We start from the raw sequence: 25,892 nt of genomic DNA, 5'->3' as shown, positions 1-25,892 counted from the left end.
TTCAGTATATCGCAAAATCGGCTCCTATAACTTTTTCAATACTCTTCCTTTCTTTAAAGAGCTTTTTTGTAGAAGTGGAAATTATTTACGATTTTTGGGAATATAACAAAAAAGTTCAGTTAAACTAATCAACTAAATTGTACTTTAGGAAATGCAAGAATCAAACAGCTATATATATATATATGTATATCTTGTGACTATAGGAAGAAACTCTTAAGAATATTAAACCAAATCGAAGTCCGTATACCACCAATCTTGGAATCGATTGCCTAGTGTGAACCCCCTTTGTTTCCGAGCCCCTGGCTATTCTATCAGCTTGATGAAGAAACTTTTGTTTAAACTTTATCTTCTATTGATTAACAACTATATATCTGGCGCCCCCCACGCGAGAGCCGCCGCCCACCAGGCCACCAGGCTAATACGAGCTGTGGCGGCGCGCATTGAGATGTTCCCTAGTAAACATTTTAAAATATTTAAATTATTACCATTGATTGTTGCTGCTGTACCTGTTGCCAAGGAAGTGAACAAAAAGAAAATCGGTTGATGTTTACACATAAAATGATTTGTTTGTTGTCTGTGTGGATTCCGTAATAACATAATTGAGATTATTATCGCAATTCACATTTCTGGAGAACTTTTGAAAACGGAGAAACGACTCTGCATTTCATACGGTTTGTACATTTTTTAAAAATATATGTAAGCATTTTTATACCCGATACTCAAAATGAGCAGAATTATCTTTTCAAGCTCCAAGAACTATAGATAATATATAGTTTTTGGTCTTATTATACTTTGTATATTTTCAATAGTTGTTAATGCTTCTAATTAATACACACTTTCAATAAATTTTATCATAGCCATGTCCCACTGTACTCTAAATATGGCTTCGATTTATATTTGTCTCATCATTTGCGGCCAGTAAAACGGATCGAAGCAAGCTCGACTTCCCTTCCTTAAATAATTTTCTTAATTTTGTATTCTTCTCAGATGGCGCCAGATGGAGCGTTACTTACGCTCTGACTTGGGCTCGTCCAAGGGGTATTACTATAGGGTGAGCCATTCTAAAGGTGCCCTCGAAAAATAGTTCTAGTGAAATTTATATTTTGAAACGTTCCAATGACAATCCCACCTTTCACTATTCCCTGCTCTATATTATTTTTCTCAAGCAGATTGCAAGAGATTGCCCATCAAAACCTACCTTTCGTAGATCGAGGCGCTTCCCACCCTTCAACAATATACCATGCTCTTTTCAATCTGTTTCTCGCTCTCTGCGCATGCACTCTCACGTATTCGGCCTCTCGTTTTCGCTTTGTTTATTTCTTGCTCACGTCAAAACGTAAGAAACTGTCGTGGCGAACGGACGTGTGTGGTTTCTTGTTCGTTGTTCGTGCAGCGCTTGGGAGGAAATTGTACACACAAGCAGAAAACAGAGCAAGACATTTTGTTGTTCACAAAAATTTGTGCAAAGAAGATAAATACACAAGATTAATATACGATTTAAATTGATTAATGCACAATTAATAGAATTTAAATGACGGCATAACGGTTCCACTTACGTGCGTGCGTGTGTGTTTTTGTGTGCGGGAAACGGAAATAAAGAGATAAACAAGAAACAAGAAACAACCGAACCGACACGAAGAAGTGTAAGTGAAAAGGAGGAGACAAAAATTCACTGTTCTATACCGCGCGGTGCCCGCTCTTTTCCTTACTCGCACTCTTCTTCCTCCGCAAAAGAGTAGGAAATGCTAACACAAACAAAATACAAGTGCAAGTGCATCGCGTGAGAGGGCTGTGTGTGTGTGCGTGTGATTGTGTGTGCGTTTGTGTGTACGTAAGCGAGTGCAAGGAACACAGACGGAAGTACCTTTGACTTGTTCTTCTGCTCCTCCTGCACACGCTCTCTTTTGTTTGCTCTGCTTTGGCGCTGACATTCGCAAAGACAACACAACCAACAACAACAATAACGGCTTTCGAGTAACGGTCAAAAGCAAGCAGTGTGAGACAGGATTAGCCCCAAAAACACAGCACCACCCACCAGACAGCACCCCACCCTACGACAATGGCCCCTTGGCGCAGCAGATAGCCACAGCAGCGACAGAAACAGCGCTGCAGCTTAACCAGGAAATCATCAAAGTAGCAGCAGCAGCAGTAGCAGAGAACTGCAGCTAGAAAGCAACAGCAAGCAGTGCATTAGCAAAGTGCATGCATTACCCTACGTCGCACACCGATACGTAGCCGATACGCGCGACACGTATTGCAGCAGTTGTAGGCAAACCACAAAGCAACAAGAACACAACGCCTGTCGATTGTGTCAGCCATTCTGGGATCTGGACATATCCGCTTCCGCATTGCTCAAGAATCGAAGCCCAGTCCCCAGCCCCGCGAAACGCCCCCGCCAGAAAGTCTCACACCTCTGAGGCACAGTGGAGCAAACAGGTAAGCAATCGCAACCACAGTGTTAACACAAATTGAGCGATTATCATCTCTCGCTGAAAACATGATATAGTACTACGTCACATTGGTCATGAAATATCAGTACAAGACGATTGTCTGAAACAACTGATAAATGCGCCACCCCATCCCATCCCACCACACACCTTAATCTTTATGGTTTATCTCTCTGCTAAATATGATTTTGTACCCTCTGTCTCTGCGACGACGAACGAGTCTTACAATGTTTGAGTTTTCTTGAGGTCAACAAATTGTGGGATCTACACACGTGTAAAAAGATAATTCGGGTAAAATTAGATAGGGCATGAGACCCAGTAACAACGGGTTTATCTAGGGTTTTTTGTTGATTTATTAACTTGGTTTTAGTGGGGATCTAATTGTGGCATCTTTATAAGACTGTTGTAAATTTGTAAAGAAGGCACTCTTTAACCAGGGACTCGTCATGCCATTTCTGTGGAATACATTCCTCAATCTATTGCTCATCGTTCATACACAATCATTTCACTAATTTCATTTTATTATTCAAGTACCAAAAGTCATTCGCATCTGATTGTTTCGATGGCTGGAGAGGTTAAAAGGTGTCTATTACTGTGAAATGGAAAATACATACATATATGAGGTTAGAGGTTGAAAGAATCTTAAAAACAGGAATTCTGTGGATAGAATTCTTCAGTATTGAAAAAAAATTTGCAACATTTTTTGAGTTATTCCAGGGAAGTTCTTTTATTAGCTTGCGTAATTTCTAAGTGTAAGAACTATAAAATACATTATGGAGTAAAGTGCACGCTCCACTGCTTTCACAGACCCAGAAAGCTCCCACCTTCTATAATATATAAGAGATCATTGGGTGTTCTTTCTGACAGAACATTGCAATTCGAGATATTACTGTTTTATCGAATGTGCACGAGTTCTGCCTGTTGCATCATGCTGGTTGGCTGGAAACCATAATTATTCAGTGTCTAGTGGCAGTGCCAGTGCCAGTGCATGTCTTGGACTGTATCGACTGGACTGCTTGGTATGCCATAGAATGGGGTATATGGTATGGCATGGAACGGTTCACTTAAGTTCGGTTCGGTTCGGTTCACGGGTCTCTTGTTGCATGCACTTTTCTATGGAAGTGAAACAAAAGCGGAGTGGAGCGGAGCGTTGAGCTCCAATTAGGGTGCCGCGCGACTCTCTGTGGCTCACGTCAGCGAAATCTTATCGCTGGGGCGCTATGGCAAAAAAGAAGAACAAAAATTAAAGAAAAACAACACAACTTCGGGTCAACGAAGTTTAAATGCTCTTTTCCGTTCTAGGATCAGAAAAGGAGAAGAAAGAGAATGTTTCGATTTAAATGATTGCGAGAATCTCTGCTCTCGAAAGTTGCATATAAATTTCTTATAAAATGAGAAATATTCTTGGAACTGTTTCCTTCTCCGTCCAGAATAATATTACACTTCTTCCTGCCTAGGGTATTGCGAAAACACGTAAAAAATGCCAGCAGAATTGTGTTTATTTATTTGCCTGCGCCGCCGACGACGACGTCGAACAAATCAGCCAAACAGTTCCTGCTTCTGATTCTGCCGCAGCCGCTGCTACACTCTCCCTACCTCCCATACCCCTCTTCCATGTGATGAGCATGCGAGTGTGAGTGAGGGGGGTGCAAACCGCACACCTGATCTTGTGCGGGCGCCCGCCACACCTCCGTTATTTCTTAAGAGATGAGAGCAGAAGTCGCGCCCATACACGTGCAAATGTGTGTGAGTATTGTGCTTTATTGAGATTTGAATTAGCTTCTCTCTTCTCCGCTCGCTTCAATTAACGGAAAACGTAACAACAACTTTTAGAAGCTGCGCTTTAAGCTCAATTTGGTTGCCTTTACAATTTTATTTTCCTTTCCTGGTTTTCGGTTCTCTCCCGTCTCTGCTCTGCTCTGCTCTTAGGTGGCCTGGTGACCAGAGCCGGCAGCAGAAAAGCAGCGCGACAGACAGCAGCAAAGCACCAGCGCGACGGCAGCGCAGCGTAAATACAATAAATTAAATTCACTTCCGCATTGCTCCCCTCCCCAACGAAAAAAGCAAAAAAAAGACAACGTAATGGGTGAGTGTGTGAGGCGAAAAGACAAACGACGTAAGAGCATGGCAAGTGCACGGAAGCAAGAGAGCGGGTCAAAAGCGGGTAAAGAGGGGCAGCGACGCGATCGCTTGGGAATTGTTGGTACTGGCAGCTAGAAAGAGGAAGAAGAGACGTGCGCAGGGGGGTGAGGTGGGCGAGGTAAAAGCAAACAGGTATAAAAATTGTTGATCGCAGCCAAGCGAAAAACAGAGAGAGGAAGAGGGAGAGAGAGCGAGAGCGCGCTAAGAAAACGTCGACCTATTCCCTCACACTCCCTCACACACATGGACACACTCACGAGAGTCGTGTGAAACTGGCTGACTCACTCACACACACGTGCGATCGCAGCCAGCGGCGACGTCAACGTCAACGTCGACGCCGACGCCGAATCACTGCCAAGAAAAGAAACAAAATATAAGCAGCGGCGGCAAAATAATGAAAGAAAGAGGAAGAAAACGCCAAGCAGCAAAAAGCAACAAAAAACGCCTTTAAGCGGCAGAGATATTAACACAAAATGCCGAACCAGCAAAGCACTGCATGTGTGTGTGTGTGTGTTTGTGAGCAAGAGTGTGACGCTACGCTACTCTCTGACTGCTGTTTCGCTCTCTTTTTCTCAAGAGTGTTATAAAAACAAGTGGGAACAGTGCGAGACATAACGCAGTTAAATATACAAGAGAGGGGGAGGGTCAACTATGGGATAAATGATGTAAAGTTTAAGAATAAAGTCTTACACTGCTGATGGATATGCTTGAGCGGGTGGTACGTGGGATAACATATGTTCTACTCACAGTGGCGGTAAAAATTACTGCCATACATTTTACATCCTATTATTTTTAGCCCACAAACCCCGCTTGGGTCAATTCTGGCCATCTCAGGGGGGGGATGGCCCAGGACCCCAACCGTATTTGTTGTGGCTTTTCTTGCTTCTTTCTATTTATGCTTGCTTTTGCTCTTCTATTCGCTGCCGTCTCTCTTTTGATGCACAATGCAAGACAGAGAGAGGGAGAGTCTCGAGACATTTGCTGTTGATGACTCTTTTGTTGTTTTTATTTCCACATTGCATGCGGAAGCGGCTGTACAGTGCAATGTATATGTAAATTTGCGTATGTATATGTGTGTAAAAACATATTTATATATTGTATTTCTTGTTGTTATCGCAGCAGCAGATGTTGCTATTGTTGTTGCTGCTGTTGAAGCTGAGGCTTGCATGCACTGCTTGTGCCATATTGATGTTTTTGAAATATGAACGCATACACTTGCACAAATAAATATACGCACCGCACACATTGACACCAATAAGTGCACGCGCAGACTTTCTCGCAAAAGTGCACGCACACTCTCACTCTAATAAGTATGTGCACACTCTTACTCTAATAAGTACATGTGTTTATGCACACACAGACTGAAATAAGTAAACCCTCTATATAGAAATGGAGATGATATGAAACGCACATTCATTGCAAACAGCTTGTGCGCTGCATTTCCCATTGTAACCCATTTTATAGTGCAACAAAAAATCACACTAACCTGGTTTATGCCACCAAATGCTTGAGACGGGTTGATGTCTGCAGTGGGGGCATCGGCAGCGCAGCCTCTACTATGTCGTATCAAATTCGTTCAAGAAAGCACATGTGTATGTGGCAAGAAAACGGGGTGGCCTATCTTGCATCTTTGTAACTTTGAACGATCGTGCGAATTTGCCATTAAAAGCGGTAAACCCATCACAAAAAAAGCTTGCTCTGTGTCGCTTCCTCTCTCCCCCCTCCGCCCCACAACTAGTGGCATGGCAACCACCTGGCTGCTGTGGTCGAACGATTGCTCACACAATGCACTGGTCGTGCGGTTTTGAGGATCAAGGATGTCTCAGGGAGGGAACTTCTCTGCCATTGCAATCGATGAGATCATGGAATGAAATAAACTCGATTCTAGGGCTTATTCATTCATGCGATGATTTCATCCAGGAAATCCATTCGATTGGTATTCTTTATCACTTTCCTTGATATTAAATGATTCAACTTCCTTGATAGGAAGTGGCCATACCATATATGAAACATAGAGGATCGGTCATTTGTCTTAGACTATTGCAATCTTTTCTCACGATCATCATTTCCCTATATTTCCCAATCTATTCCCGCGCACAATTCCACTGCACTGCACTGCTTGCTTACTTGCCTGCTTGCGCCTCTGCAAAAAGTCAACTCCAGCGACTCCATATAATCTCTGTTGTTGTTGCTTATAGCTAGTTGTTGCTTTTACCTCTTTTCCTGCCGCCCTCTCCTCTGTCTGTCACTCAGTGTCTGGCTTTGGGGGTAACCTGTTGTGTGAATTATGTTACGAACGTAACGTGTTTCAAAATATAGGAAGTCTTGCTTGAGCTATAACGCCGCACCGCCACCGTCGCCGCTGCCGATAGCAACAGCGAGGTGCTCGGCTGCTTCAAGCACTGCTTAGCGCTCCTCTACTCTGCTCTGCTCCCAGCTTGACTTTAGCGCTCCCCTGCTCTGCCTAGACTCTGCTGCTAGGCCAAACTTTGATCCTAATGCTGCGGCTGTCACACTATACGATTTCCACCGATGGTTTTTTTTTTGTAACCCATGATTTTCCTGAAGGAAAAACACTATCAATTACTATCAAATTGATCCACTCGGTGGTTCCATCGGTGCACCGATGCATCTGGGATTAGAAATATACAAAATTATTAGAAGACTAAAGCAAAAATTCATCGGTAAAACACTGATCGTGTGAGTGAAGAGCGCAGTTTCGAGCGCAGCTTTGCCTCTGCTTCCAATCCTAAGCTAGCGTTTGGGTGCACTGCTTTTACTGTTTGTTTGCCAGAGCTTTAACGGTGTCTTGATGTGTATTATCTAACTAAAATGAAAGAGAAAGAGCATGAGTAACAGAAAGAGAAAGACGGGGGAGATAGAGTGTCGAAAGAGAGTGGGAGAGACGGCGAAAGAAAGAAGCAAAAAGGCAACAAACAACAAAAACAACAGCAACAAATATGCACCGCATTTTGCAGGTTTGTGGCACATTTTTTGTTGCTGTTGTTGTAGCTTTTGGCACACATACGGGTTATGGGTGAAGCGGGTGAAGACAGGCGGCGATAGCGCAGTTTCAGCGGTTGGTGTGGGGCGGGGCGGGGCGGGGTACCGTGGGGGGTAAAAGTACATCAACCAAGAAGTGGAGTAATGTTGTGGAAAGTCGAATCGCTTTGGTCTCAGTGGCTTGCTGCTGCCGCTGTCGATGCAACACAATTAGGTAATTTTCTTTCTTCTTATTGAACTTCCAGGAGGCGAAACGAGAGAGAGATAGAGAGAGAGAGAGAGAGGGAGCAGCATTGCGTGGTTAGACGTAACAGTTTTTGGGTGCACCACAGAGCTCCGTTTGATGATGGCGTAACGCCAAAAAAAGGAAGTATCTGTAACGGCTGTAAAAGAGAGTTACTCGAGCTAGAGCCAAGAGTAGAAACACAGTTTTATAATCCCGAACCACACCCCCGCGCCTCCAGAGAGAGAGAGAGAGGGCCTTAGGAGCATTGTTACCATTGATTGTTTCGTTATATTGTTGTAACTCTAACTGTATCTGTGGGAAAACTGAAAGAACTATCCCTAGTACCTGAATGGAAGTGGAAACGAAACCCTTGGGATCTATGAAGGAACCCCTTGGAACCACTTTTACCTGTTGAACAACAATGAATGCAAAAGCGGAACAGGTCTTTGCCACTTTCGGCGGACTGGTGGGTGGTCCTGCAACACTAATTGTCGCTCTTGAGAATGGATGGACCACCGCTGTGGTTCCAACCCCTGATTCGATACGACTTGACCCCCGACTCTTAGCCGACCCGGCAGGAGGACCGAGCCCAGCTCTCTCTCTTTTCGCTTAACAATGAAGTTTTTGGCATTTGGCACTTCAACGGAAATTGCATTCAAAACGAGCGCGGAAGAAGGAAGAGATGGCCAGCAGAGAGGCCACTCGAATGGAGAACAATGCAGTGGCAGTGCCACTAGTTGTCCTTGTTCCTGTTCCCTTTCCGCTAAGTCTCCTCGTCCTTCTACTTAAAAACTCTGCGGGAAGTAAAGTATATACATACATATGTACATACAATTGTATTTATGAGGCTATTGTAGTGAAAATTATATAATAAGAGAATATGTTATTGATGGAAGTTTTTTAATTCGATTTTTCTATGATGTATTATCTGTAAAGTCCATAACGGAAGACATGCGTATATATATGTTCTATATACAATGTAAAATATCTTTAAGAACCATATCAAACTCAGTCTAGATACAAAATGCTCTTGAATCTCATTAAAACCCTCAACAAATATCGTTTTTCTTTCGATCAACCTCTGTTCGTGTTGCAAAATTACGCTATATCCGATTTGAACAGCTTTCAAGTCTTCAAAACTTCAAGTTCTCTATAATTTAAACACAAAAAATAATACAAACACAATTGAAAAGAGAATCTTGATTGACGCACACGAAGATACTATGCGATTCCCATCGTTTGCATTAAATAATAGGTAGTCTATCTGTTGTACGCTTTTTTGCGTATTATATCGTTAGTATTCCGTCTTGTCAGCGTGTTCCAAATGATAATAATAATAATGCCGGGTAGGGGTTCCATGTACTGCAAAGCCACTATTAGTTCTACGACTTCCGATAATAAGGAAACACAAAATAAAACAGTTGAAGTTTTAAGACAGGAATCGTTTAAGATGTCTAATGAATTGTAGATCAGTATTAGATCTGTATATGGAAATTATATTTGATTTTTTGCCAAAACCAGTTCTCTGGAAGATAGTTCTCTTTGATGTTCTTATAATTTTAAGTCTTTAACAGTCGATTTTCTATTGTAGAAAATTTTAGGCGAAATAGTTATTCTTATTTTTCTGTAAATTAAGATCATGGATCATGGTGTTTTGGATTGTAGAAGATTTGAGGTCACCAATTGGATAGTTCTCTTTAGTTTTCTTATAAATTTGATGTATGTTATAATGTAATTTCTATGGTAGTGGATTATAGAAGATCTGCACCTACCTAAAAATCGAATTTCGATAGTATTTCGTACAATAGAAGATCTACGGCATTTATAGGTATCCAACCGTTTAATTCCCATTGATTTGGCCAAACTTTAAGATCTCTTAAAATCGAATTTTGTTTGTAGATAATGGTCTTTCGTTTCATAAAAGTTCTACTACAAATTATTTACTCGTAATACACTTTCAATTTCGTTTCGTTTGTACGCATACATATATGTATTCATGTACATATTTAAATACATTTGTGTAGGTTTGAAATCGCATTTTGGCAAATCTTTAATAAATCAATTAGATTTCAGTGTCGATAGGGGATTGATAAGGTGGCCGAAATAAACAAAATTCCAACTGACGGAGTGGAAATCAAGTATAGGTGTATCTACAAATGTGTGTGCTTCTTGTATCTGTGTGTATCTGTGTGAGCGGGGTACTTCTGTATCTGTATCTGTGTGTAATCAGTGGCTGATAAGCGACACGGAACGAAAGTCATGTGGGTGTGTGGGGGAAGTGCTAGAAGGTGGGAGGGGAGGCAAACGAAAGGAAAGGAAGCTATAGGGACGGGGAGGAGGTGCTGAAAGGTGCTTACGATAGGAGGCAGGCGTGAGTGGGGGGGCCGATAGGGAACCGGAAATGACGCCAGTCGAAAAATTTACGCTTTCGTTTTGGAGTACTACCAGAAGGGGGTTCTATGGTCCGGGCGGTTCTTGAAGGGGGTCTGCGTCGAATGCCGCATTGTTCTTCCTCTTTTTCTCATTTATTTTTGGGTTTTTTTCTGTGCATAGAGCGCGGTGGGGGAGGGGGTCCTAATTGATAAAATAACCAGTACATATATATATATATATTTTATTTATTATCATTTATAGCTTCTCATCTTGAAGAAGCAGCACAAAATAAACGTAAAATAGAAAAGTGGCATTTATGGCATTTTATTTTTGTTAATCATATCGGCTAGAAGGCATTCACAAGTGTTATTATAATGATTGCAGCAGTTGTTCCTATCGGTTGTACCTACGGCACGAAATGGGAATCGGAATATTGGGCTGTTCAATTATTTACACCTTGATACGGACGGACGTTCGGATGGAGGTGTTTTTTGCCCGATTACTTTATGGCCGCACTCGTACGCGTTAGAGAAAAGACGTTACTGCGTTACGGAATTCGAGGATTACTTGTTAGCGATGTGCCTCGTCATGCACACGACTTGCATTCTCTGACCCGATAGGCTTTATATCTTTTACATACAAAAGCATTCTCTTTAGGACTTCCTTCTTCCCTGCATATTTCCAAGTTTTCTTTTGCAAAATTTCCATATTTCATGGAAAGAAATCTCTCCCGAAGTTGACTTGTTCATGGAAATAGTCCTCCTTAAGGTCAATTTCCACTGAAATTCAGTTTACATCAAAGTACGTTCCTCTTGAAACTTCTGCTCTAACTCTTGAGGAAGTCACTAAAGGGATCTCTTCTTCTCTCTGTGTGTAGCTTCCCACCTAATAGGAAAATTGTTTTATTACAAGTTGGGAAGATGTTGAGAAATATTTTCAAGAGAATGCCGCCTTCGCCCTGCCGCCCCTGTCGTCGAGATGGACACAAGTGTCAAATGTGGCAACAATAACAGCAAGAATGAAGACACAACAGAGTAGAAACGAACCCCCTGAAGGCGCAGGGAGGAACAACACAGAGCAGAACAGATTATATTATAATTTCCAAGTAAGGCGCACACAAATTAAAACAAACAACAAAATTGACACGAACATCACGTAGCAAAATGATGTTGAAGGAGAGAGAAACATATTCTGAGATTATTCCACAAGATGAAGATGGGAGACGGGCACGACGGCAGCCACTTGGGTGTCCAAGAGTTCCAAGAGTTTCCTTTTTCGCCAAATTCATATCATAATTAGCAAAAGACTCGTCGTCTCAAATGAGTCGCTGCTGCTGCCTAATGCTGGAGGCAATGCAGCACGGCGAGCAGTGGCAAAACCTCAAGAGGAAGGATAAAGGATACCATATCCCCAAAGAGGCTGACATGTCGTCTGTCTGTCTATCACAATTGTTAGTTCTGTTCTGGCGGATTGTTCGCTGTGTCGTCCTGACGCCACACTTGTCTTTTATCTCATTAGGTCGCTTTGCCACGTTTTAGTGGCTACTTAAGTGCAACTTTTTTGCGGCATCATCTACAATACAGCAATTGTTTATTGTTTGTAGGAGCTGCTGCATGGCATTGTCCGTCCGTGCTTATCACGAAGCTTTTGCTACCCCCACTCTCCCTCTAGACTTGTAATAATTATCATCATTTGTTGGATTGTTGGGGCGACTTGTGTCTACAATTATATATACAAAATACTCGTATATGCACACAAGTATTCCCCCCGTCGAAGCTCTGGAGAAGCCTATTCAAAGTGCGCTCCCTATCAGTCCGCCCTCTCTCTCTCTCTCTCACTCTCTCTCCACCGAAGTACTCTACTTGTGGAAATTCCGCCTGGAAACAAGATTCGGTGGCGGCAGAATGCATCCGCAACTCATGAAATTGATTGATTCACCATATACTAGAGACATTTCCCTAATGATAATCGTTAGATCTATGGCTTCGTATAGGTAGGAACTGATTTCAAAACATTTCCCTAATGATAATCGTAAGTTCAAACATATAGAAAAGTGCTATAGGAAGAGACTGTTGTGGGTTCCGCTTTGAGCCAGTGTTTTTCCCCGAATGATTAAGATGGAAGAGAACTTTATTTTTAGAAAATTTCTCTATAATCCTAGATGTAGTCAGTAGAGCTCAAGTAATGCGGAAGCGCCCCTCGGTTGGTCGGTTAAATGTCTATTAAATGTCCGTGAAAGTCAGTAAATGCTCTCCCTGTTTATGTTATTCGAAACGAGTGGATCCTATCACTTATGGGTAATTTACACTTCTTTTTCCTATCGAACAGAGTTTTCTTTTCTATAAGTACACCACTTTCTTGGGAATTTATTGCTAGAGACTAGTCGTATCTTGAAACACGATTTGCCCTTGCTTTACCCTTGTCTTCACTCTGCCCCGAACATCTTATCTGTAATCCGGTTCCGCTTTTATACAATATTTGTAATGCTCTTCGTTTAATCAATAATTCGTGGTTCGACGATACACTCGAAAAGATATGAGCCAATTTCCTGAACACTTAACTCGGATATTACACATCAAAAGACCGATATATGTATGTACTTTTCAGGGGGTTCTTTGGAGATCTTTTGTGGATGATGTTTACACCTTACGCTTCGCTTCCACCATTGCCATTCCCTCTTTTCACAAAAGATGTTCTGTACTCTTTCCTTTTTTTCTGTCGCTGTGCATTTCCCTGTTGGAACTTGATTTGTGATTATAGACAAGCGTCATCGTCTCTGGTTCTCTGGCCGGTCTCTCCGAACGTCTCTGAACATCCGCTTCCGCATTTATTAAGTGTCTTTCCACGAGACGGACGTCTCGTCGTTCCTCCGAGTTTCTGTTCGGTTCGCGGTTCGTTTGAGTTCAGTTCAAGCTTGGATTCGTTCGTTTAGAACGTTTTTACAATTCAGGTTTTTGTTCAGTCTCTGGTCGGGTCTGGTCTGGTCGGCTGGGGCTTTGTTTCACTAGTTTTTTGCTAGTGGCTGCTTGGTGGCTGGCTCTCTGTAATTAAGATGCGAAGCGCGCGATCGTTGGAAGTTCTTTGCGGATCGGATTGGCTCCATCTCCATGCATGCCTAGATGTTAGCTATGCGGTGTGTCTGTCTGTCTGTCTGTCTTTCCGTCTTTCTGTATGATGCTTGATTACTAGTGCAAATACTAACTACCGGTTTAGATGCTCTCGACCAGATACAACGTACAGAACAGAACACAACATAACACAGAAGTGAAACGAAGCGATCGCTTGGTTGGGTTTGCTGCTTTTTCTCTTTTGCTTGAGACCTGACTTTGGGTTTGGTTAAACGATCGATGGGTTTGGCTCTGGTTCACAGGAAGTTCTGTGCCCCTCGATCGCATAAAAGCAGGAAGTCTTTCCATCGCTCGTGCATTTTCCCATAAGCGAGAGGACACACCTTTTCTTCAGAGGTGTAAGGAAACGCATCACTCCCATAAGCGACAAGACACAATCGTTTCGAGTTATATGAACTCTGTGGTCGTACTCCTACTTCTTCAAAAAGACCAACTGGAAGCTCAAGTCTTCATCCGTTGATGGAACGGGAAGTCAAGAAAGAGACAAATTGCTGTCTTCTTTTTTTTATTTTTTGTTCCTTGTGCTGTATCTATTGGCGTTATCTTATCGGTATACATATTTGTTGTCAACTTACTGAAAAACCTCAAGCAAATCGTAAACATTTCATAATACACATAAACATTATGGTCGGTGTCGGTATGATGGGGTGGAAGTGGTGCTGGTGGTGGGGACTCTGTTCCAACGGAACATGTTGTATCTTTTACGACTATATGCTCTGGGCTCTTGTCTATATCTCTGTCGTCTCTTTATCACAAAAGGCAAAAGGCAGCTCGCGACACCAAAGACAACAAGTAATCCTAGTTTACAGATACACATACCTACTATCGTACGTACGTATATCACATGTATTCGGTTTTGGTGCTGCCCCCAAAAAGGCCTCCAAACGGCGCACAGGTGTTGTGTGGCAGAAGAGCCACACAACTGGAACTCGAACTCTGTGGATTCTTATCGCGGATTCGGTTGGCTTGACGGACAAGGTGTTCCACCTCCTTGGACTTCTACGCCTACTCCCACAGGTGGGACAAAACCCTCAATGGTTAGACCCGTCATGCACAAGACATGCATGTTGTTGTGGTTTTCAATTCCCAAGCATACTCTTTTGCATTCTTCGCTTGTGCAACTCGAATCGACATCAATAAGGATACATGAATTGTATCTAATATCTTTAGGTCTGATAGGCGAAAAGGTGATTGAGAAAGTACGAGGGAATCTCTCTCGAAAGGTGATCTTTCAGGGGTTTTTCCAATAAACAAACATCTTTGTTTCAAACCCTTTTCAAAGCTTTCCCTTTTCTCAAACGAAACTACTTTGCTGAAGGGGGTTCCTTCCGCAAATAAAACTAATTTGTGGGACTATTGATTTGCTTTTAGTTTCAACCAAGGTCCATGCTCCCTCCCTTCCCAACCGCCCCTCTTTGGGGCAGTACTGGTGCCCTCTTTGTGGCATGCCTTCTTCTGTTCTGTTCCATTCCTCTCAATCTAACCCACTGCCTGGGCATCCCCGTCCACTTATTTGTGGTCTTCAAACACGGAAGCATCTCATGTCAACCAATTGAACCCGCACTGACCCCGACCCCGACAAGAGGGAGAGAGAGTGAGGGATGCCTCACTCTCCTTGTACTAAGAGGCAAAACATTAAATTCTTGCTGCAGGCAGCAGTCCAGTGCCAGTGCCAGTGCCAATCATCATGATGATGATGCCTTATTAAGTTAGGAGATACATATGTGGCAGAGGGGGTTCTATGCGGTGTGGCAGGGACCATCGCAGTGGAGTGGCTGCCACAGATGGGGCTGCAAGTGCGAGAAAATCGCAAAGAGTTGAAACAACACGTAAAAACAATAGAAAAAACAAGAAAAAAAACAGCAGTTGCGACTAATTGAATGTAATGGGCACAAATGATGCGGTTGATGCGGTCTAGGTCTACGTTCAACAATTCCGTATGCCACATGCCCCATGCCTCACGCATGCCCCTGGTTCTTCTTCTTCGGAGGAGGAGAGGAGTAGAAATGATTTTGAACTCTTGTCTAGCGTTTGATGAACTCATCCATCCATCGTATGGAAATGGAAATGGAATATCTGGTTGGAAGAGATCTCTGTTCGTTTTCGGGTTCTGTCTCTCCCATTTCTAGGTATAGTAGCTCCTATCCCAATCCGATGATAATGATTCCAATCATAATGCTACCGATAATGATCATAATGATGATGCTGTGCTTTTTTTTTGTCTTTATTGTTATTGTTCTTTGAGAGAGCCCCTCCATTATGATAGAGGAATCTACTACTACGATGATGATCCGAAAAAAACAAAAACCGAAGCAGTCTTTTGTCTTCTCCTCCACTTTTTTCCATTCAACAACAACAACAACGGAACAGAGTCTTTCGTGTTTGCATATTAAAAAATACCAAAAGGTTATCGAACGTTTGATATCATTAAGTTTTTTTGTTGTTCCCTATCTCTGTCTCTTTTCCGATATGTGCAAAGCATACACAGCATACGATTTATGTAAAGATGGAACAATGAGGCAGCAGAAACAGAAATACTTTCGGGTTAAAGCCAAAGTTTCGAGATACATTAGAACCAAAAACACGTCACGTAACGCCTACAGCCGTACAAGAAATGGGTTCTTTTCGAGGAATGGAAAGAAAGATCTTTCTCTGCCTCTCTCTCGCTCTTTCTCTCTTGTAACTTCAAAACAAAAGAACTTGAAAGATCTTCAAGGTGAAAGAAGAGGTGGGAGATCTTGTCGCCTGATCAAATGCGAAGAGAAAACTAAATTAATAACAGACTACAAATACTAGAGAAAGAAGGAAAATAAAAAGAGGTTTCTTATGAGGCCCTCTGGGTCTCCTTTCTTTTGGTTGGAAGGAATTGGTGCAAAGATTTTATACCCGATACTCAAAGAAACATGTGCCTCAAGGAAAACGTTACGACTGTTTTTTTTTCTTCTTTTATAGATACAAAACACCTCCCAAATGCATGGCATTCCAGGGTATCTTCAGTTTCGACTCCCCTTTCGACTCTGCCCTTTCGTTTGCTTTTGCTTCTTCTTTTACATCTACCGCAAAGGCCCCCCCTCCCCCATCCATCCCTCTGATGATCGCAGCTTCAGGTCCGACTGAGCTTCGGCTGATCCCCTCCCCGCCGTCTACCAAGTGCGTAACGATGATTGATTTGCTTGGGCTTGAGCTTTGAGCTTTCATTGTTGTTATTGTTTGAGGGCTTGAAAACAAAAAAAAACCCAAAAAGTGAGGAGAAACAAAAGAAAATTGCCCACGGCGCTTGAAGGGTAGGGGGGCTGGCGGCTGGCTTAAAGCTTAAGGTCTGCGGCTCTGTCTCTAAGCGGGGGCATAAAATGACGAGCTAGACAGAAAACTGAACCGCAGACATTTGGTTTTTGTTTTTTTCGTGCCTCTTCTTTATCTACTTTTGCTTCTTGTTTTTAGTATATGGGTAGGGTATATGGGCACTAGAGCATTTTCATGCACATTTCAAAGGAAATGTCTCAAGAGTTTGAATAGAATGCAATGCTATATATATTACCTGAAGTTGATCAAAATCGAAGGACCATACCATAGATATACATATAGTAGCTGTCATGGAAAGAGTATCAAAAGTTTCGACTCCCTACCGAAGTTAGTCTTTCGTTTTGCTTGTTTTCTTGTTGTTGTCGCCGATCGCGCGAAGAAGAACCCGGAATTGGCGTCGTTTTTGTAGTTGTTGTTGCTTGTGTGTGTGTGTACGTTCGTGTGTGTGTGTGTGTGTGACGTGAGTACCAATACGAATGCCAATACAAATAGCAAACACGATACGCTCACGCGCTTGTTATGCACGCTCAGCGCAGCGTCTATTTGAGAGGGTGGTGGGGGGAAGAAGAGAGAGCACCTGGTAGGTAGGCATAGAGGGGGGGGGGGGGGTGTAGTAAAGTGGTGCAGGGGGGCGGAGAGCAGTTACCAGAGAGGTGTATCCGGAGGTAAAGGTAAATCATGTGTGAGCATGATCGAGGGGGGTAGGGGAGACCCTCTATAAGCTGCTGCTGCTGCTGCTCTTGTTGTTGTTTCTCTTAAATAAACGAGACGCTCGACGAGCCTGAGAGTGTGGTGGTGTGTCTGTGTAAGAGAGCAGTTATAAAAGCAAAGCAGGTCGTTGACACGACTATTTTGGATTTCGGATTTTTGAATATATCGGTTTTTTTATGCTTATTAATTGAGTATTTGATATGTATGTATTGTATGGCATGGGAAGAAGGTGATCGATCTAAAAAACAGCTGGCATACACGTGCAAAAAAAAAACTAGCAATACAGTGAAGGCTCTCTAGGGTGGATATTCCTTCAATATACCATTCAGATATCCATAGAGATTCCCTCGATCTTTACACCTGTGACACGCTCCCCGGAAGGGAGATTCCTTTGGACCATATTTGCGTTTGATTTCTCAAACACTGGAAACAATGAATATTTGCCTTTAAGTGAGCAATCGATGTCGAGATATCACTGTACCATATCGAACAATAATCGAATTCGAACCCTGAGCAAACTCATTGAATTACATGCAACATTTTTGTGGTATAGTAGGGTCAAATCCCTCGCCTTTTCAATAAGGGTTGATTTAGGGCAAAACAAAAAAAGAAGAATGGAAAAAAAAGAAAGAGAAACAAACAAAAAGAAAAGGAAAACGAAGCTGCAATATCAGAGGGCACACCGAACACAGCACACAGGCACTTGAGCCTCAAATCCCAAGGAAAGACCTCATAAAAGAGATCAAATGTCAACGACAGAGAGGAGACACCGCGCACCATCCATGCCACACCATGCCACACCACGCCACACCACATGCCTTGTCATTCCTTCCTTCCCTGCCATTCCCATATCTCCATTCTTTGGTAGTTTTGTTTTTTCGGTCCGGGATTCCAAGAAGTCCTACAAGATGTAAAGTGCATATGCCCGTAGACAGAATAAGGTAAAGAGGATGGGATGGGACGCATTTCCTCATTCTCTTCCTTCTCTACCTGACAGAGTGAGGGAGAGCAGATAGCATCCATCAGCATCTTGGTTGCAGCCGTCTCCCTCTGGCACCTTACTCCGATCGACTGCTGAGCCGTTAATCTTAATGCGCCATGGCGGCTGTCGCTTCTGTCTCTCTTCTCCCTCTCTCTCGCTCTCTGTGTGTGTTTGTTTGCTATCAGATTTTTCTCCTTTTCTCATCATTCTTACTGCGCAGCACTTGATGCACCGTCAGAGAGTGCAGCAGTGGCATCGTCAGAGGGGGGTCCCAAAGAAGGATGCGCCTGCGGAAATTACTCATTAACTCCCGCGGGCCCCGGGCCCCGACCCTGTAGCTCACTCACACACTCACACACATTTAGTGAATCATTCCAGGTCGCCGCCGCTGGAACTGGAATTCCAGCTGGGTCTAGGAGTCGATGATCAAGTGTCATCTTAAGGGGAGAGGCACAGATAAAACATACGATTCTTTTTCCTACAGCTTATCTGATTTCTTCATCATTTTAGTATTGCTTTTCGCTTAATCCTTCTCACCCTCTCTTCTGGCCTGCTGCTGGCTGACTTTTTCTTCTACGACTTCCTTATCCACGGCGACCATCTCCATCTCCATTTCTCTCTCTCAATCGGTCGTGTCCCATTTTCTCTTTGTGGATTTCCGATCCCACGGCCAACATCATCAACTTGTCACCCACACGCCCCGCTCACATTGCGATGATGCGATGCTGCTCCCGCGCTCTCTCTTTCTTTCTAACCAAAAGCGGAAATATTGCAAATAAAAAAGAGAGAGGAGATCGGTGGGGAGGGGAGGGGAGAGGCGAAGAGAGCAGAAGACGGCGTTCTTTAACCCATTTGTGTGCAGTGATGTAGTTTTTCACCTTTCTTGGCTGCTCCTCGGCTCCTCGGCTCCTGCCCCCACTCCTTTTCCTGCCTCTCATCTGCTTTTCACCTCCCACTCCAGCCGTTCATCAGCCCCCTTGCTGGCATTTATTCTCTCGCTCTCTCCCCCTCTACTGTCCTCTTTTTTTTTGTCTTTTTCTAAACTGATCGTTTTATAATTTTCGTTTGTAATTTCCGTTGAAACCGGTTCGACATCGTCCGCATACCTTTCGAACTACCTGTGTGCCTGAGAGTCGTTTTTACGTTGTGTAGAGGTGGGGTACGGTGCGGTGCGGGGGGGTGGGGTGCTGCTACGCTACTGCTCTTCCACTCTTCCAATTTCTTCTTTCATGCCGCGCCTCCTTTCCTGCTGCTGAGATTTAGAAATATTCTTTATACTCTCTTATTGCGTGTTGCCATACCCTTTGCGTTCGAGGGTATGATGATTTTGCGAATCATTTGAAAAGGAAGAACTTGGACATAGGAACCATATAACCGAACGGTCTGGAAATCTCCCCTTTTATATGGATCAATGATTGATCCAAACCGTAATACCATAATCTTATAAGTTCCATACGAAAATTCCACTTGCAAGGGTATCAAAGCAGTCCGCACACAACGCTAATACTCCGTTCCTTTCTTGTCTTTCGGCCTCTGCTTTAGCTTTAGCTTTAGCCTGTTCCTCTGTCTGTCTTCGCTGCTGTTGTATCTCCTCTGCCTTGTTTTGCCCGTTGCCCTCTTCCTCTGCCGCCCGCTTGCTTCTGGCCTGATGATGAGCATTCATTTGTCATTTTACTACGTGCCACCGACTCCAACTCTGGTCCGAATGTTTATTTGTTGTTCCCCGAAACATGTGTGCTGCCTGCCACTAGAGGAATATATGATTTTTATTTTAGTGAAAATTCTACCATGTGTTATGGTTGGGTTTTCTGTGTTTTGTGGCAACCAAAATAACACGTAGGATCGTGTACATACATATATATCATACATACTCGTATCTCCCCCATCCCCAACCATACATATGTGGGCGAGTGTGTGTGTGTGTGTGTGTTTGTGTGTGGAGCACAATCAGCAGCGGGGCATCTCCTTCTCTCTCTTCGAAAACAAATAGATCGGATCCGACCCCCTCTAAGAGACATGCATGTACATGCATAATAAAATATTCAAGATGATCATGATCATCAGGGAACATCATCATTGCATAGTCCGTCGATCCCACCCCTCCCCCCCATACACTCCTCCCCAAAAAAGCCACTTGCCTGCCTGCCTGCCGCCATTCCATCCCTTTCTAGCGCTGCTCTCTTCTCACTTGTTGAAAGCGCTTCCCGGAGAATGAGGAAGTTTCTTGTGTGCGAGCAGAGCAGAAGCAGAAGCAGAGCAGAGACGTCAGCAGAGATGTGAGATAAATTTTAACATGCCAGCAGCAGCAGCAGCAGCAGCATCAGCACATGTGTGTGTATGAGTGCACAGGCACTTTGTCTGGGAATAAACAGGGTGCCTGAACAAGATGCTCCTCCTTTGCTTCTTCTTCTGCATTTACTCATGGCTTGCTGCTCTCTTTACCCACTGGCGGATTTATTAGTTTCCCCATCCATCGTATCGTCGCCCAGCGTCTTTCTCCAACATGGTTGCTGCTGCAGCCTTTGGAAACGGGTTTTTGTTGTGTGGAATGTGCACTTCCGTTTGCTGCTGCTGCTGCTGCTGCTGCAGCAAGATATGGCCCGAGAGTGGGCAATGGGCACGGCTTTCAAGTTTTCGAGAGACGTTCGTTCGTTTATTCCACGATCCCTCGCTCTCGCCTCCCCCTCCCCCCTCCCCTGCAGCGCACTTGTGCCATCAATACATTCGTTTATGTTGAAATCTTTACAGCACAAAAAAAAAACAAAAATGATCACCGCCAAAGATACACACACACATCTCCTCGTATTTGTTTGTGTGTACACATCCGGAATATGACTGTGGGGCGGGACGCCCATGCGCACAAACACATGCATACCATCAGAGATCACACATTTTTATGGAAATTACCATATTGAGAAATTTACAATTAAAAAGTTAAACGAGTCTGACTAGGCGACTACCGAATGCGCTATGTTCTTAATTTTTACCGATTAACAACGGGCTGTGCTGCCCCCTCCCCAACACGCCTGCATTTAAGAAGAATTGGAATCTAATGAAACATTCCACTCCTTCGACTGTAGCGCATTCTTGTGTTCTGTTATGCCGAACCATTTTTTTTTGTTTTTCTTCTGAAGATCTTCCTCTTTGCCCCACAGCAGACAACGTCCGTCGCTGCGGGGGTGTGCCGCAGAAGATGGGATCGAGAGCAGGCGAGTGAGAGAGAGAGAGAGCGCTAAGAAGAGAGCAACTCAGCACAGCCTCTGTCTCTGCCTCTGCCTTCTTCTGCTTCTGCTTCTGCTTCTGCCTTGCGTCTCTGTCTCTGTCTCTTCCAGTGAGTCACACTATCTTTTTGCCTCTCCGATATTGAGGTCCGGTCCGTCAGTTTGTTCGGATGCGCTTGCCTGCCATACAAATATTTGTTGTAGTTGTTGGATAGTAGCGTCCGCGATCGCGTTCGCGTCCGCATCGTTGGAGATATTTGTATATTATTTGTTTATTTCCACCAAACCATCCATTGGATACTCTGCGCGGTGGCGACGATTATGAAGAAATTTGATTTTGTTGGAATGCGAATGTCGGCAGCGGCTGTCTGACTCTCTCGCTCTCTCTCAGTCTCAGTCACAGTCTCAGTCTCATCTCTCCTCGAATTGGATCGCGGTATGTGTGTGTTGTTGTTGTGTCTGGAAAGAGAACACACGCCGATGCTCTCTGGTTCCTAGTGTTCCTCTTCTTTGGAATTTTTGCTAGCGGAAGTGTGTACATCCTCTGCACTTTGAACGTTAAAATATATATGTACATACATATAAGATGTATAGAAAATACACCAACTAATTTTGTGAAATTTCCCTTTGTTATTGCAGATCACAGATCCCAAAAACGGATATATTTAGTGGCTGCCACTAGTCGAGCGTCCCGCGTGCAGGATTCATTTATTTTAAAAGTGGCTGCATGTCCAAAATGAAAATGCTCCCAGTACAGTTATCATTGAATTCGCTCAATCCCGGCATCTGGAGCGATGTGCTGTGGCGCTGCCCACCGGCACCGTCCAGCCAGCTGGCGGAGCTGAAAACCCAGTTACCCCCATCGTTACCCTCGGATCCGCGACTGTGGAGTCGCGAGGATGTGCTGGTCTTCCTGCGCTTCTGCGTGCGCGAGTTTGATCTACCGAAGCTCGACTTTGATCTCTTCCAGATGAACGGCAAGGCGCTGTGTCTGCTGACGCGTGCCGATTTCGGACACAGGTGCCCCGGGGCCGGGGATGTCCTGCACAATGTGCTGCAGATGCTCATCATCGAATCGCACATGATGCAGTGGCATTTGCCCAACAGCCCGGTGACGCCCACCAGCCGCTACCCACTGTCGCCGCAAAGCCATCCGCCGACAATGACATGGCCGCCATTAAATGCCCCGCCCGAGAGCAATAATCCCTTCCACAATACGACCCACCACCTGGCGCATCATTTTATGGCGCCCAATTCGGTGACGCTCAGTCCCCCGCCGTCGGTTGATTCGCAGGCCAGCAGTCCGCCCCAGGCCCCTTACCAGAACCAGAACGGAGGAGGAGCACCAGGCTCAGGATCATCCTCGGCACACACATCCAATGGCGGATCTAGCAGTGTGGGAACTTCAAACAGCGGACCGTCGGCGCCGGCCTCTTCCAGCTCTGGCAGCAGCACGGCCAGCAATGGATCGGCCATGCCCATGAAGGGGATCAGCAGTGCCAGCAGCAATCACAGCGACTCCGAGGAAGAGTACTCTGTTTCCGAGCCAAAAATGGCCACCGGCATGCCACCAGCGCCGCTCTCCTACAGTACGGCCAGTCCCCCAAGCACGCCCATACTGAAGGACATTAAACCCAATTGGACGCAGCAGCTGACGAATAGTTTTGTCAACTCGTGGTCCCAGCAGCAGCAGCAGCAGCAACAACAACAGCAGCAGCAGATGCAGGCGGTGCAACAGCAGCAGCCCCAAAAGCTGACGCTGGACAACACAGCCGGACCAGTGGTGGCACCCGCCGGAGGATCCATTTCCGCCCCGACAACGCCCAGTTATATGTACAAAGCGAAAAGGGAATTCTTTCCAGAGAACTCTGAGCCCAATACAAGTGAGTGGCACATTGCAGTGATCAAAATCCAAAATCCATTCCTAACACACTTTTCGCTCCTTTTCTAGATGGTCGCCTCTTGTGGGACTTTCTGCAGCAACTGCTGAACGATCGCAATCAAAAGTACAGCGATCTGATTGCCTGGAAGTGCCGCGACACGGGCGTCTTCAAGATTGTGGATCCCGCTGGGCTGGCCAAGCTGTGGGGCATCCAGAAGAACCATCTATCCATGAACTACGACAAGATGTCGCGCGCCCTGCGGTACTACTATCGCGTTAATATCCTGCGCAAAGTACAGGGCGAACGTCATTGCTATCAGTTTCTGAGGAATCCCACGGAACTGAAGAACATTAAGAATATATCGCTTCTGCGGCAGTCCACCCCTGCAGCGGGTGCTGGCAATGGAGGAGCACAAGGGATGACCCAGGGCAATGGAAATCCAGCGCCCAGCAGCCCCGCAGCGGTCCAGAACTGGAGCCAGCAGCAGCAGCAACAACAGCAGCAGCAACAACAACAGCAACAGCAATCCCCCCAGCGTCCTGCCTCCCGTAATGGTCCCATGAGTCTGCCCGCTGTGGCAGCAGTGGCTGCAGCAGCAGCTGCCGCCTATGGACCGCCACCCACATCGCCGCTCTTCATGCACGCCATCAACGGAGCCTTCCATTACCTGTCCGCGACGGCGGCCGCTGCAGGAGCGCCACCCAATTCCCCAGCGCTGCAAACGCCCGGTGCCGCAGGGCCGGACAAGTTTCAATTCCATCCACTGAAGCTGGAGAATGGTGGGGGAAGCTCGGGATCGGACAGCGCCGGAGAGGACCTGAAGCCCACGGATCTGAGTGTCAGCGGCAAGAGTGCCGCCGCCGCAGCTGCCAGCAACGAGGACTGCTATCCGTAAGTGGCCCCCCGCCTACGCGCTTCTGTTGCCTCCTAATACCAAGCATCATCTCCATCTGCAGGCTCATTCGCAATGCCGATGGATTGACGACCATCAAGCTGATACGCTACAACGATCATCAGTCGGCGCCCTCGCCCGCAGAGCAGTCACCCAAGCCGGAGGAGCAGCAGCAGCAGCAGCAACAGCAACAGTTGCCCGCTGGTTCCAACTCGCCAAAGCCCATGGAAGCGAGCGATCAGGCCCAGCCTGTGCCTATGGACAGCAGTGATTGCAATGGCAGTGTTGAGGTGTCCGAGGAGGCGTTAGCCGCGTTTAGGCATATGCGGCAGTAGGAGTAGCACCCCCATCATTGCCTTTCCCCCCACAAACATTACCTGAGCTAAAAATGGGACCAGCACACACATAAACACACCCCTATGCCCGCCCCCTAGCTGGATGTGGTTGCCTTTTGTACATAGATAAAAACATTTGCATCAATATATATATATTTTATACATCAAATTATTTATTAAGCTAATCTAACGAGAGAGAGAGGAGAAATGGAGTGAGTGAGCGAGAGTGAATGTAATTTCGTTTTGTTGTAAGTAGAGTTCTTGAAAAAACAAAAAAAAAAACACGGCGCAGCGCAGCCTTTGATTATGTGCCAATTTCTACATTAAATCAGAATTAAATTATAAGTTATCACACGCCCCGACCCCCCAAGCATCAACAACAATCATACGAGTAGCGTGTAGCGAGAGTAGCGCCGCCCCTTAGCGAGTAAGTGTTGCCACCTTTGAGCTTTACAAATGTTGCCTCAACAAAATGGTTTCAAATTTATGAAAACGAAAAACAAACACAAAAAACAATTGTTAAAAATACGATACGAAATATGAAAGAAAGGAAAGAAAATTGTTAATTGATATACAAAAAATAATCAGCGAGAAGAGAAGAGAGAGAGATTGATTTCTTGTGATAACAGATTCATTGGCTGGAGAAGAGGAGAGCACAGAAGGAGGAGTATGCAGCCACAGGAGAGATCCAGGAGCTATGGGATCCATGGTGTGGAAACTGAAACAGTTTCTCCGTTCTGTTTCTCCCTGGCGGCCTCTCCTGCTGCCTGCCTGCCTCTCTCGACAGCTGCAAACAGAGAGCTTTCAAAATTCAATTTCAATTGGAGAAAACCCCTTAGCCCTTAGATACAAGAACATGAAGAAGAAAAAAAACATTGGCTTCCATTTTTATAGCAATGATTACGAGCATATACACATTTAGTTTTCAATTAAAACATTATTCATACGATTATTATTATTATTATATAATTTGTATGTTAGTTTTCTAAGCGGCTGCGCCCTCACGGAAAGATGTGTGGAATCGCAGCAAAAAGCAGAAGTGTTCATTTAAGCATTAACAATTTTAGTTTGTAAAACAACTGCACGTCGCCCCATACAAACCATAAAAAACAATAGAAATTTTGTACATTTTGAAGCACACTTTATTAATTATATTAAATGCAAAACATAAATGAAATGTCATGGAATGGAGAGGCGCAGACCATCAACCCCACACCACACACACGCTCATCCAACTTAGCTTTTA

General features: G+C 44.6%; 1 protein-coding gene across 2 annotated transcripts; it reads left to right on the top strand.

Moving 5' to 3' along the window:
- The first annotated feature begins 1,353 nt into the window (after nucleotides 1–1,353).
- Nucleotides 1,354–25,765, top strand: LOC6589372 (ets DNA-binding protein pokkuri). 2 transcript variants are annotated; one of them, XM_002014862.2, is made up of 4 exons: nucleotides 1,354–2,436; nucleotides 22,176–23,419; nucleotides 23,488–24,310; nucleotides 24,376–25,765. In XM_002014862.2, exons 2-4 carry the CDS (start codon nucleotides 22,264–22,266, stop codon nucleotides 24,644–24,646), a joined length of 2,250 nt encoding a protein of 749 aa, XP_002014898.1. In that variant the 5' UTR covers nucleotides 1,354–2,436; nucleotides 22,176–22,263; the 3' UTR covers nucleotides 24,647–25,765. The 2 variants fall into 2 exon arrangements, with proteins under 2 accessions (XP_002014898.1, XP_026844160.1); XM_026988359.1 differs by lacking the exon at nucleotides 1,354–2,436 and adding an exon at nucleotides 21,876–21,972.
- The last annotated feature ends 127 nt before the right edge of the window (nucleotides 25,766–25,892 follow it).

The sequence above is a fragment of the Drosophila persimilis genome, unplaced genomic scaffold (assembly GCF_003286085.1).
Source record: "Drosophila persimilis strain 14011-0111.01,24,50 unplaced genomic scaffold, DperRS2 tig00000191-arrow-pilon, whole genome shotgun sequence".
Taxonomy (NCBI): Eukaryota; Metazoa; Arthropoda; class Insecta; order Diptera; family Drosophilidae; genus Drosophila; species Drosophila persimilis.
Note: the sequence above shows the minus strand (reverse complement) of the source record. Positions and strands in the feature narration are given on the sequence as shown.

Coding starts and splice junctions, on each gene's coding strand:
- LOC6589372 (XM_002014862.2), top strand. CDS start 22,264: ATGTCCAAAATGAAAATGCTCCCAGTACAGTTATCATTGAATTCGCTC. Junction 23,420..23,487: donor GAACTCTGAGCCCAATACAA/GTGAGTGGCACA, acceptor CTCCTTTTCTAG/ATGGTCGCCTCTTGTGGGAC. Junction 24,311..24,375: donor AGCAACGAGGACTGCTATCC/GTAAGTGGCCCC, acceptor CTCCATCTGCAG/GCTCATTCGCAATGCCGATG.